Source organism: Salvia splendens, chromosome 21 (genome assembly GCF_004379255.2).
Source record: "Salvia splendens isolate huo1 chromosome 21, SspV2, whole genome shotgun sequence".
Lineage (NCBI taxonomy): Eukaryota > Viridiplantae > Streptophyta > Magnoliopsida > Lamiales > Lamiaceae > Salvia > Salvia splendens.
The window spans coordinates 6,759,195-6,772,653 of NC_056052.1; the positions used below are offsets into that span (position 1 = coordinate 6,759,195).

At 37.4% G+C, this 13,459-nt stretch overlaps 1 protein-coding gene and 1 long non-coding RNA gene across 2 annotated transcripts; one reads left to right on the forward strand and one right to left on the reverse strand.

Annotated features, from left to right (window-relative positions):
- Positions 1–516: 516 nt before the first annotated feature.
- Positions 517–1,163, reverse strand: LOC121783192. Its single transcript, XM_042181185.1, has 2 exons — positions 863–1,163; positions 517–780 (listed from the first exon to the last, which is right to left on the reverse strand). The coding sequence occupies exons 1-2, from the start codon at positions 1,078–1,080 to the stop codon at positions 636–638; spliced, it is 363 nt and encodes a 120-aa protein (XP_042037119.1). The 5' UTR covers positions 1,081–1,163; the 3' UTR covers positions 517–635.
- A 2,585-nt stretch (positions 1,164–3,748) lies between these two features.
- On the forward strand, positions 3,749–5,054 carry LOC121783977. The gene is made up of 2 exons (XR_006046680.1): positions 3,749–4,037; positions 4,595–5,054. It is a non-coding gene; the product is annotated as an uncharacterized LOC121783977 (long non-coding RNA).
- Positions 5,055–13,459: the final 8,405 nt, after the last annotated feature.

Sequence of the window (13,459 nt, forward strand, 5' to 3'; positions counted from 1 at the left end):
ATGCAAAAGTAGAGGCTTAAATTTATTAGTCAAAGGTAGTTAGCCAATATTAAGAATATATTCCGAGCTTGAATTGCAAGAATTAGAATAAGAGTAAAACAACATTACTTGAGTGATTGAATTCAAATTTGTCTTTAGGTGATTGATATCAGTCAATATTCTTCAATCTCACATATGGCATTTTTAATTATATACTTATGACCCTCTTATTTGTTTAGTTTATCTATAAAATGGGGATTGGATGCAAATAAGGTTCATGGAGAGAAGCTTGCACAATGCACAAAAAAAATGGTCCCAATTGAATTGATAAAAATTGAATCTTTTTACATGCCTATTTGCTCACTTTCTACCAAAACCTGAACAATCAATCACGTGATATAGATCTTTTAGTACAACGAGGGATGAACATTTCAAACACGATTTAAACTTGATTAAAATTGCTAACGTTTTAATAGTCAAGTATAATTGCAACATATAGGTGATAGGGAAGAATAAGGCATAGTAAACAACAAACAATAAGAAAGTAAAAAAGGAGATTGAAATACTCAAGAGTTTAGGTACATTCCAAAAGTGAAGACAAAAATGAGGAAGATATTGATAGTGTAGTATTTATACAAACTAGTGAATTAACATGATCATCTGATAGGAGCCTTAATCCAGCCATTGGCAAAAGCAATGGCTAAAATAACAAAAGGGGTTGACATACCAAAGATGATTATGTAAGGGAGTGGTGTCTTCATGGGATTCTCCCCTTCTCTCTCACCTGCTGTTTGCCAATACCTACGTAGATAAAACATTAGTACACAGCAATTTTACATATGTTCTTGCATAATACTACTAAGTAGCATGTAAGGAAAATTACTGGTCTGGTTCTTGCTCCTTGGTGATGAACTTCTTCTTCCCTCCTTTCTTGACCTCTCCCTCTCCAGGCTCTCCTCCACCACCTAAATTTGCAGAAACTCTGAAACCATGGCTCCTTTTCTTGAGATTGTGAAGAGGAAAAGGAGGAGAAAATGGCTTGTAATTTGTAGTTGGGAGCTTCAAGCTGACAGCAGAGAAAATGCCTACTTCTATTGCCATATTACTTGAACACAACTTTCTTTCTGCAAGATTTTGTCTATGCAAGAATGCTGACAGAGATGGAACAGATGTCTGATTTAGAACTTAGAAATAGAATCTACATACATATCTTATCTAGAATCTTGTGGCTCACCCTTTGTGCAAATTAAAAGGGTGACCCAATCTCCTTGATCCGGGTTAGGCCCAAATTGGACTTGTGTATCATTTGGCCCAAAGATGAAAAAGGTTCAAGCTTTTATTATTGGGCTCAGTATACATTTTGCACATCAAAATATAATTTGTTGGCCCAGAAAAAAGTATGAGCATTTATCGGAATTCGGATATACTCCTCCGTTCCTTCATATTTAAGACACTTTTTTTGGCACTGGAGGTTTAAGAAATAGATGTTTAGTTAGTTAAGAATGAACAAAAGATGATAAAATACAACTTAATTGTTAAGACGCTTCTCTTTCATTTAATAGAATTAGGATTCGAGTCATTACGAGAGAGATGGAGAACCATTATTGCTTTCTTTAAAAAAAACTATAGATGAGCAAAAAAGTCAATAATCAAACCAAATTGAATTTATTGGTTTTTGGAATTTCCAATTTAATTTTTAGGTAAAATCATTCCGATTTAAGTTAAAAAGCCTAAAATAACTTAACATGTGTAAACATCACATTAAAACTAGCGGTCTCATTTCGCTTTTAATTATCGTAATTTGAGGCTACCTAAATTGCATTGTAGGATTACTGCTATAGAATCTTAGTCTCATGTCATTTGAGACACCATTAATCAAATATGAAAATAGATTTTGTTTTTGTGAGTTGAATTCTCTTTGTAGAGTATTTTACTTGTTTGGAACTTATCAAGATACTTTGAACAAGATCTTGTGGCGTTCAACCATACCGAGGTTCGTGGCTGGTCATATAGCCAACGGGTCGAGGTTTTCCAAGCTTTTGGAGTGGAGCAAACCAAATTCTCAATCAAGGGAGTCCGCTGCCAATCCTTATACGTGAGGTCCTTGGATCAATATATTCAACGGATCCTTCCTCTATCCATATCAATGATGATACCTTATCTGAGTATGGTTCAATCAACATATTGGGGAGGAGAGAACACTATTGATTGTATTGAATGTGATGATTTATTTACTCTATGGTGTTCCCCTTAAATATGGTGTAGGAACAGAATATACATGGTAAGTCAATAATCCTATTCAAGGATTAATATTACACGGTGATTTGATTTGGGATGATTGACTCCTAATTTATGGTGATTTGATGTCCTTTTTCTTAAAATCACACACTAACACTCATATATATCATTCCATGGCTTACTGATCTCTGAGTTATAAGCTTTATTACTTGGAAATGAGTTTTCATGAGTATTGGCTTGGTTTTGATTATCAATTCCCTTGTTTTTGGTTTTAGGTGGAATGAAGGTGAAGGATCATCTCCCTATGCTTGCTGCTCAAGATATTTCTCAGAGATGCAAGGTTCTTAATTAGATATTCCATCTAAATTTGCTATCCATTATACATTCCATGGCACCATTTGTTTATTTCCCATTTCACTCATCCATTGGCAATATCTCAGGAACTTGGCATCAACGCTCTTCACATTAAGCTTCGTGCCACGGGTGACAACAGGGATGAATCATAGCCTGAATCTATCATCTCAGCGTAGTCAATGATAACAGGAAATTGTTGTTGCCATTTACAAGTCTTTATCTTCACGTATTGACATATGATATGATTGTGGTATTTTCTTTAACATAACAAAGCTCTATGCACTTTCTTTAACATGAGTTACATAACTTCAAACCTTATTACTACATTGTACTCTCCGTCCTATAAAAGATGTCATACTTGTGGGATCGCACGAGATTTTAGGAGGTTTTGTTTTGTGTGTTTAATGAAGAGAGAAAATATAATTTTTATATTAATGTGAGAGAGAACTTTTTTCAAAAATGGAAATGTGACATCGTTTGTGGAACAAACTAAAAAGGAAAATGTGACATCTATTAGGAGACGGATGGAGTACTTCAATAGAATATACTCCCTCCGTCCATGAAAAATAGACAACATTGTGAATGTCACGGATTTTAATGTGAAATTGGTAAAGTAAGAGATAATGGAAAAAAGTAAGAGAGAAGTAGTGTTAATGGAATGTAGAGTCCGTATTATTAGTAGTGTTTAATTGTGTTAGATAGCAAATGTGGGGTCCTTTTTCAAACCTGGTTTATTTTATGTGGACAACTAAAAATGACAAATGTAGTCTATTTTTCATGGACGGATGGAGTACTATCTACCAAACCTTGTTTAATTTTATACTTCACCATTAATTTTGAATTTCCCTTGGCATCCATCAGTTCTTTTTCTTTTTTCTTTACCCGGTTCTCAAGGCAGCCAAAGAGAAGGGCGATCTAATTCGGAACCACAGTCGTGATGGCTTGGTCGATGGTGATAATCTTAACAGCAACGCTCCCAATTTTCTTTTGATCAAGCTTAATATTTGGCAAAATGAAAAAGAGGGGGACGAGGATGATTATTATGAATAAGATGATCACACACATTTTATAAAAATGTTTCATGTTCTTTATTAGAGTATTGTTAGTTAGCTTATTTCCAGCCTATATATAAGGCAAAATAATGTAGTTTGTAAACCAACTTTTCCACAATGTAGTCATTAATGAAATTCCCTTTCTCTTCCCTCTCTCTCTTTCACCGACGGTTTCTCTCATTTCTCCATGGCAGTTTCTTCAATTTCTTCCATAGATTTCTTCTCTGCTTTTTCAATTCTCCAAATTTAACATGGTATCAGAGCGCAAATTCGCTGCGTGCCTCTGATTACCTCTATCTTCTCTATCTTTTGTTTTGATTTTTCATTTTTTTTCATAGCTAGGGTTTGTGAGTTTGATTCATGAGAGTTTTTCGCCAAGTCTCTCACCGGATTCAGTCTTCACCGGTGCTCCAGGTTTTTCTATTCTCTCTCTTTGGCTTTGAAATTTCAGCCGATCTACTTTTTTTTTTTTCAAATCTCAATCACCGATTGAATTCGGTTTTCTCAATTCTCACAGATTGAAATAGGATTCTATGAATCTGAAATATCAATTGAAATAGGATTCTATGAATCTGAAATATCAATTATGTTTCTGGTTTTTATTCACCGAGTTTCGGTTGAATTCATCTCTATTGTTTGTGAATCTCTATGTTCACCGATCTGTTTCCTTTCATCTTAAATCGGTTTTCTCTTTAATTCCGATGTTTGTATCGGAAATCTCAGTTCTCAGATCCGATGTTTGAGTCGGTTTTTTTTCTATGAATCTCAAATCACCGATAAAAATCGGTTTCTCTTCTTTTTCTCAATTCCTCTCTTCTTCACCATTTTGGTGTTACCAGAGCTCATTTTCTCTCCTTTTTTAGATAGGCTCCTGTATTTTTTTTTCTCAAGTGTTTGGAGTTATCAGTTTGTTGGTGATGCTAGGCAAATAAACATGTTGGTTTGTTGGTGTTGTTTGTTGGTGTTGCTAGGCACTTTCTGCCAAGTTTTCAAGTTCAAATCTCTGTTATCTAGCCTCTTGTTTGGCTTTTGTTTGAATTGGAGGAAGAGCACCTGATAATGCAGGTTCCTACAACTCCAAACTGCAACACAAGTTTCTTTTGTGATGAAGGTGACTCAAGTCTATGAAGTTGCTGCTGAAATTTGGGGTGGCGCTTGATTTAAACTTTTTTCGGCAGTTCCCGACTTCTCTTATATCAACAATCAAATGTTATTTTGGATATACTAGAATTGGAGAATAAATGTAATTAGGATTTAGTAGTTTGTAGTTGTTTTGTTGTTGTGTTTGTGGTCAAGATGCTTCCATCTTGAGGGGGGCTATTAGAGTATTGTTAGTTAGCTTATTTCCAGCCTATATATAAGGCAAATTAATGTAGTTTGTAAACCAACTTTTCCACAATGTAGTCATTAATGAAATTCCCTTTCTCTTCACTCTCTCTCTTTCACCGACGGTTTCTCTCATTTCTCCATGGCAGTTTCTTCAATTTCTTCCATAGATTTCTTCTCTGCTTTTTCAATTCTCCAAATTTAACATGTTAAAATTCATAATTCTTGTCCCACATCGACTTGGTAACGATCCTAGCTCACCTATATAAGTGTGGATAACCCTCCCCCTTATGAGGCCTTTTAAGGGGTGAGTGGCCCATTTCTAATATGGTATCAGAGCGGGCCCAAGTCGATGATGGATTATATCTCTTTATCTCTTCTCTTGCCTACCCACGTGATGGAAGTCCGATGTGTCATTCCGGCCCACACGTGAGGGGGCGTGTTAAAATTCATAATTCTTGTCCCACATCGACTTGGTAACGATCCTAGCTCACCTATATAAGTGTGGATAACCCTCCCCCTTATGAGGCCTTTTAAGGGGTGAGTGGCCCATTTCTAATATGTTAAATTCTCTAAATTCTATCCCACATCGACTTGGTGAAGATCCCATCTAATCTATATAAGTGTGGATAACCCTCCCCCTTATGAGGCCTTTTAAGGGGTAAGTGGCCCATTTCTAATATGGTATCAGAGCGGGCCCAAGTCGATGATGGTTTTCTCTTTATCTCTTATCTACCTCACGAGTGGAAGACCGATGTCCTTTCCGGCCCACATCGATGATGGTTTCTCTTGCATTGCCTACCCACGTGATGGAAGACCGATGTCCTTTCCGGCCCACACGTGAGGGGGTCTTTCACACACATTTGGAAGCTATTGTGAGTAAAATTGACAGTGCAAGCTAAGGATTGAGTGAGAGCACTGACTGATATCAGATTGAAAGCAAAGGTTGGGACATGTAAAACTGAGGAAAGAGTGATAAGAGATGTGAGTTGAACTGTACCTAGATGAGTGATAGGAGCCGTGTTGCCATTGGGAAGATTAACTGAAGCATTTGTTATTGGTGTGGCAGATTGGAAGAGAGATTGGTCATGGCACACATGGTGAGTAGCTCCTGTATCTAGAATCCAAGTAGATGAACTAGAACATGAAGATGAAATAGAGTTTATACAAGGAGTGAAGAAAACTGTACCAGAGAAGTTATTGGAGAGATGAGATGGAGTTTGAGCAGAGAGATCATTTGCTGCAGGTGGTGTGTTGGCTGCATTGGGAGGATTGGTGAGTTTATGGCTCTGCAAGAGACTGATCAGCTGTTGATATTGATCAAAACTTGGCAAATTAGTGTTATCTTCAACGAGATTGACAGATCGATGTTGATGAGAACCAGAATTCCCAGCATATCCAGAAATAGGATTCCCAGCATATCCAGATCCGGATGATGGTTTGCCTTTCCCTCTGCCAAATCCGAGAGGGAAACCATGAAGAAGGAAGCATTTCTCAACCGGATGATTGGTTCTACCACAATGAGAGCATAAGAACTTGTTTAAAGCTCTGCCATACGAAGAAGCAGCATTGGCAAAGGGAAGCTCACTAGTGACAGGAGCTCTAGCAGGAGTATCAATCAGTCTTTGCCTCTCTTCCTGAATAACTAAGGAGAATACCTTAGATAGAGAAGGAAGAGGAACCATAGAGAGAATGTGAGATCTGAGTTGAGAGAAGGAAGAGTTCAAACCGATGAGGAATTGCATAGTGCAATCCTTCTCTTGATGTTGATTCCATTTCAAAGCACTATCACAGGTGCATCTAGTGCAAGTACACCAGGAGATGGGTTGAGAATTCTTATATTCATCCCAAATGATGCGGAGATTGGTGAAATATGAGTTAACATCAGAGGATCCTTGAGTGAGAGACATTAGCTGTTGCCTTAGCTGATAAATTCTGGCAGAATCACTCGTGGAAAATCGCTCCTTCAAATCGAACCAGATAGCATAAGCATCATCGATGTACATGATGCTTGAACCGATTTGTGGAGAAACTGAGTTGTGAATCCACGAAACAACCATGCTGTTGCAGCGAATCCATGATTGATAAAGGAGATCTTCACGAGCTGGACGGAGGATCGATCCATCTACAAAAACCAGCTTGTTTTTAGCAAGTAGGGCAGTGCTGAAGGATCTACTCCAAGAGACGTAATTAGATCCAGTGAGTTGTTGTTGAACGAGCATAATACCAGGATTATCGCTCGGATGGAGAAAATATGGGCTAGTAGAATCATCTGCAGGTAATTGAGCAGCACGGTTTCGATTTGCCATGGTGAGATATGAAAAAGAAAGGAAGAAGAGGAAGAAGATTTGAAGGAGATTAGATGTGGAGATGCGGAAGTTTTGTCACTGATACCATAATAGATCTATGAATATCAGCTCCATGAGCTTGGAAGAAGCTGAAGAGATATTTTGGAGATGAAGAATGTATTTTATTGATTGATTGTGAAAGACAATACATTCAGCTTATATAGCTGGTAAAAGACAAAATGAACAAGCAACCAACTCTAACTAACTAACGGGAGCCAGCTGTCATTAACTAACTCAAAACTAACTAATAACCGACTTCTTATCTTGTTCCATGGCTGAGCTAGCATGTGAGTGACGTGCATGAGGGTTGCATGGAGCTGCATGGTGAGATATCCTTGATACTTCGTTTTATTCAGTTGATCCCGTGAGTTCTCTAAATCATTTGACGCTGACGTTTTTGCTAGAGCTAACAGCTCCAGCAAGTTAGCATCGAGATCATTGGCGCGAGCTCGCTGTTTGATTCTACGCAGAGTTCCTATAATGGTTTTGGCAACCTAAGCGCAGCTCAAAGGTTTGCATTTGTCTTCTGTCCACCCAGAGGAAGAATCGGGTAATGATGATGAGACGTTAGATGAGAGAGCCAAGCGAAGGAGTTTGAGAACGACGAGAAAGGAAGATTTGGTGGAAGTAGAGGGCAGGCTTGTTGAGTCGGCTGCCAAGGCAGCTGAGGAGTTTCAGATGGCGGAACGAAAGAGAAGGGGGAAGCGGATTGCAGTCCCCGGTAAGAAAAGGAAGTCGCGGCAAGCATCCCTAAGTGTGGTCATCCAAGAACCCAAAGAGAACGTAGTAGAAGAAGAAGACGAGGAGCAGGAAGGAGAACAAATGGAAACTAGTGAAAGCGAGGAGAGCGAAGGGGCCAGTTGAGACTGAAGTGAGACTAGCTCCTGCTGAGGAGAGGCCGACTGCACTGAGGAAATATGGCAAAAGATGATAGAGGATATGCTGCGTAAGCTTGGGGAGGCTACTGCGGTGTACAAGGGGCTACTGGAGCTCCAAACTGACAAAATGACAAAGGTCCTCTCCCACATGGAGAAGATGGTTACAATAGCCGAAAAGAACTCCCAGCTAGCTCTCCAAATTGCAGCATCCTCATCCAAGGAAAGCCAACCTCAGCAAGCCACCCTGGAGACTACCCCTATGAAACCAACCAGAAAGAGAAACGAAGTTACCACCACCACCACCACCAGGCAGACAAAGAGGAATCCACAGAGCCACCATCCCTCGGAAGTCTGGCTCCCAAGGGAGCTTGAAAAAGAATTAAACCCCCCAGAAACCAAGTAATTTTAAATTTTCTGTTTTTATAGTCTCTATTTTAGCTAGCTCTTATATGTGCATTTTCTTTTCTGCCTTATGTTTTTCTGTGTGTTCTTCTCCTACTTAGCCCATTACTTGGACTAAGTGTGAGAAGTTTTCAATTATATACATCATGTGTTTTCCTTGTCTATTTTGTTTAAGTGGATGTCCTCACACTTAGCCCAATACTTGGTCTAAGTGTGAGAAGTTTTTATGTGCATAATGTGTGTTTTCTCTACCTGTAATTACTGTTGATTGCTCTTCCACTTAGCCCAAAGCTTGGTCTAAGTGTGAGAAATTGTTCATACATATGCCTATTGTATTCGTTAATATGTTCACGTTCTGTCTTCTCCCACTTAGCTCAGTGTCTGGTCTAAGTGTGAGAAGTGTGTGTTTGTATGTTTGAACACTAACTACCATGTTTTCCACTTCATCAAGTTAGCTTGTGGACAAGATAGAAAGCTATGGGAGGGGAACAATTTAGGGTAGTTAGTGTTAATATGTGTTAACCCGTGAATCAGTCAAGTGTCATATGCTAGTTTAGGATTTATGTGTTTCTGGTATAAACTGGTAAAATTAAAGGCATGATTCCCTTAGTAAGAGTGATTGAAGAGAGGATACTTGTGTAATTGTGAGACCATCTTCCTTAATAAATCAGAGTCAGATTGGAAGATGTAAGAATGATGGAAAAGCTTTAATTTAAACCAACTGTGAATCCCTCTAAATGTGAGTTAGAAACCTAGAGTAGAACACTTTCTACTATACAGAGAAATAGAGTGGTTGTCACTTGATGCTAAGAGGAAAATGACATAAGATAATAAGGACTAAAGGCAATAGGAATGATTAGTTGAGCCAAATTCTTTCTAACTGTTTGAACCAACATCATTGTAAGGGCACCCCCTAGCTACCTAATTTGAGCCTACACTGAAAATCACCTTTCTTTGAGACCATGGGCCTTCATGCCATGTGAGTAAGGGGACAAACTAGAACAATTCACCATCTGGGTAGAGGGGATAGTGTAGAAATAACTATGGTCAAATAGGCAAGAAAAAAAGAATATATATATATATATATATATATATATATATATATATATATATATATATATATATATATATATATATATATAGGGGAGCGTTATTCTCCTATTCATCCCTTAGATCCTTTATTCTTCTTAGTATGGGCCGTTAGATCTCATTCATCAACGGTCTAGATGATCTGCATTATTACACTATAATGGTGCATTATTAGTCGGTGTGCATTATTCAACTGAAAATCTGCATTATTACACTATAATGGTGCATTATTAGTCGGTGTGCATTATTCAACTAAAAATATGCATTATTAAATGACACGTGGCACCAATCTAACCGTCGGATGACAAAATCGTGGGGCTGAGATTAAAAAGAACAAAGAACAAAAGATACAAAAAGGAAATGAATACATCCCTATATATATATATATATATATATATATATATTTAGAGTTGTATTCAAATCTTTTTCCCATAATTTCTCCTTTTTTCCTTCTACATCTTATGCGTTGATTTGTGGTAATCCAATGGTCTAAATCATTTGCTGAATATATTAAATTTAATCATTACTTAATTCGAAAAGGGCAAAATAGAGAATCACTAATGTAGTTGGTTATGGAAAAGTCCATGATTTTCTCGGTTGAGGATCTCTGCGGTTTTTCAACAAATTTCGTTCAGATTTCATTCTCTTCCTTCTCCATCAATGCACGTTTAATTTAGCTTTTGTAACCCGTCGATAAATTCTAGTTTACAGCTTCCTCGACTTTGAATCAAACGCATACAGAGTTTGATTTTGAAAATATCTTTTTGTTGTCGGCTTTGCATCAACCGTCGACGTCTTTCGATTAATGATGGAAGAAGGTAATCCAGCGGTGTCTGCTCATGTTTATTGTTCGGATGTTTTCAATTTTTTTTAAATCAGTCGCATATCCCAAACGGTGTACAACAGCAAAATCGTTTTTCATGTTTGCGTGCCTCCTTGCATTTTTATCGAAACATGATTCACGGTTTATGATATTGTGGTGGCTAGGGTTCATTCATTCCCCTAATTCATGGGACCTAGGGGTTTAGTATTGTATGAGGCATTCCTTTAGTATGTTGATTGTTGCCTTGCTTGGGGATAGGTTGTAGCATGGTTTAAACTAGTGTGGCAGTATTCACATGCAATATGTTGATTTTTTCCTTGAATGGGGATAGGTTGTAGCATGGTTTAAACAAGTTTGGTAGTGTTCGAAATTGTGGCTCTATGGTTCATTCATTTTCATAAGGTTGACCAATTCTGGGGGCTAGGGGTGTGGTATAGTGTGAGATACAAAATCTGTACGTAGGACCGCGAGTTAGAGCCATCCCTATAGCGTGTGGTTTCATATTGGCTTTTTAGTTGGATTAAAGTGTACATGTAATGTATAAGTATAATTGTATAATGCACTATATGTGATTGGTAATGTACAGTATATGTCATATAATGCTTATTAAGATTAACATGTGTGTTGTTTTGTGGTTATAAACAGTTGGTGTTGTGCCTGAATGTTCTGCCGAATTAAAGCCCGTTGTTGGTCAGAAGTTCCAATCATTAGATTTTGCATTCGCGGTGGTAGAAGAGGTTGCGCTGGTGAGTTGAAAGATTCAACTCGGGGACTTTGAAGTGCTGGTGAACGTGAACTCGGTCGTCGATCCACATAATGTACATATTGTATAGTATAATGCGTAGTTTATTTTCTGTAATACATTATTTGTGATATGTAATTAACATTTATACTGGCGCGTTTAATTTAAGTTGTGTAGTGTTTCGATGCTTTGAGAAAGTTTCTTGTTTTCCCTAAGGGTTTAACAAGCCTAGGGGCTAGTGTGTAGTACGTTCTAAGGCAAAAAAACGTTGTCCAAATACACGAGCTGTCTAATTCGTCTGGGGTTGCACATAATGTATATTTTGTATAGTATAATGCGTAGTTTAGTTTCTATAATGCATTAGTTGTGATATGTAATGAACATTTATCCTGACCCGTTTAATTTACTTTGTGCCGTGTGTCGTTGTTTGGCGAACGTTTCTTGTTTTCCCTAAGGGTTTAACAAGCCTAGGGGCTAGGGTGTAGTATGTTCTAAGTCTAAAAAACGTTGTCCAAATACACGAGCTGCAGTAATTCGTCTGGGGTTGCACATAATGTATATTGTGTATAATATAATGCGTAGTTTAGATTCTATAATGCATTATTTGTAATATGTAATGAACATTTATCCTGACCCGTTTCATTTAAGTTGTGCCGTTTGTGTCGTTGTTTGGCGAACGTTTCTTGTTTTCCCTAAGGGTTTGACAAGCCTAAGGGCTAGGGTGTAGTATGTTCTAAGTCTAAAAAACGTTGTCCAAATACACGAGCTGGAGTAATTCGTCTGGGGTTGCACATGCATAACGCGTATGTATATTTCCAAACAGATATACATAATGTACATATTGTGTAGTATAATGCATAGTTTAGTTTCTGTAATGCATGATTTGTTGTATGTAATGAACATTTATCCTTACCCGTTTAATTTAGGTTGTGTCGTGTTTAGATGCTTTACGCACGTTTCTTATTTTCCCTAAGAGTTTAACAAGCCTAGGGGCTAGGGTGTAGTATGTTCTAAGTCTAAAAAACGTTGTCCAAATACACGAGCTGCAGTAATTCGTCTGGGGTTGCACATGCATAGCGCGTAGGCATTTTTTAAAACAGATATACATAATGTACATATTATGCAGTGTAATGCGTAGTTTTAGTTTCTGTAATGCATTATTTGTGATATGTAATGAACGTTTATCCTGCCCCGTTTCATTTAAGTTGTGCCGTGTTTTGATGTTTGGCGCACGTTCTTGTTTTCCCTAAGGGTTTAACAACCCCAGGGGCTAGGGTCTAGTATGTACAACAACAACCACGTGATGCATAAAACAAGATAAATAATGCAATCAAATAACCAAATAATGTACAGAATCACTCAAGTAATGAACATACCAATATTGCATTCATTCTTAGATTCATGTACAACAGCAATCTAAAAATGCATAAAACATGATAAATAATGCATAGAAATAGCTCCATAATGTACACATATTGCATTCACTCTTAGACTCATGTTCAAGTTGCGCGACAGCTTCCTTCTGCCGTGGAGTTAAACTCTTTATACAATTCAGAAACTCCCGGAATTTCTGGGAAATTCCTACTGACAGTATATCATCGACCGTCTCGTCGATGTCCAATCTTAGCTGCTTTGATGATGTACAACATACATAATAATAAGATACAATTAGTTACATAATGTACAAACTGAATAAAATAAAGTGGACAGTTATACTGCATTCACTTATACACTCTTGTACAGAAGCATCAAAATAATTCCTAAAAACTGATACATAATGCATTTTAATACGCAAATAATGTTCAGAATAAATCAACAAATGCACCATGAATATTGCAATCATCCATTGTCCCATGTCCAACAACGGTCACATAAAGGATAAACCATGATTAATAATGCACTATAATAACTAAATAATGTGCAGATCCGGTCAAGTAATGTACATACAAATATTCCATTCAGTCTTTGACCCATGTACAACAGCAGTCACATGATGCATAAAACAGGATAAAATAATGCATTTAAAAAGCCAAATAATGAACAAAATCACTCAAGTAATGAACATGATAAATAATGCATAGAAATAGCTACATAATATACAGATTCAGGCTAGTTATAAACATAAAAATATTCCATTCTCTCTAACCGATGTACACCAGCAGGCACTTGATGCATGAAACAGGTATATAATGCATAGAAATAGTTAAATAAGGTACAGATTCATTGAA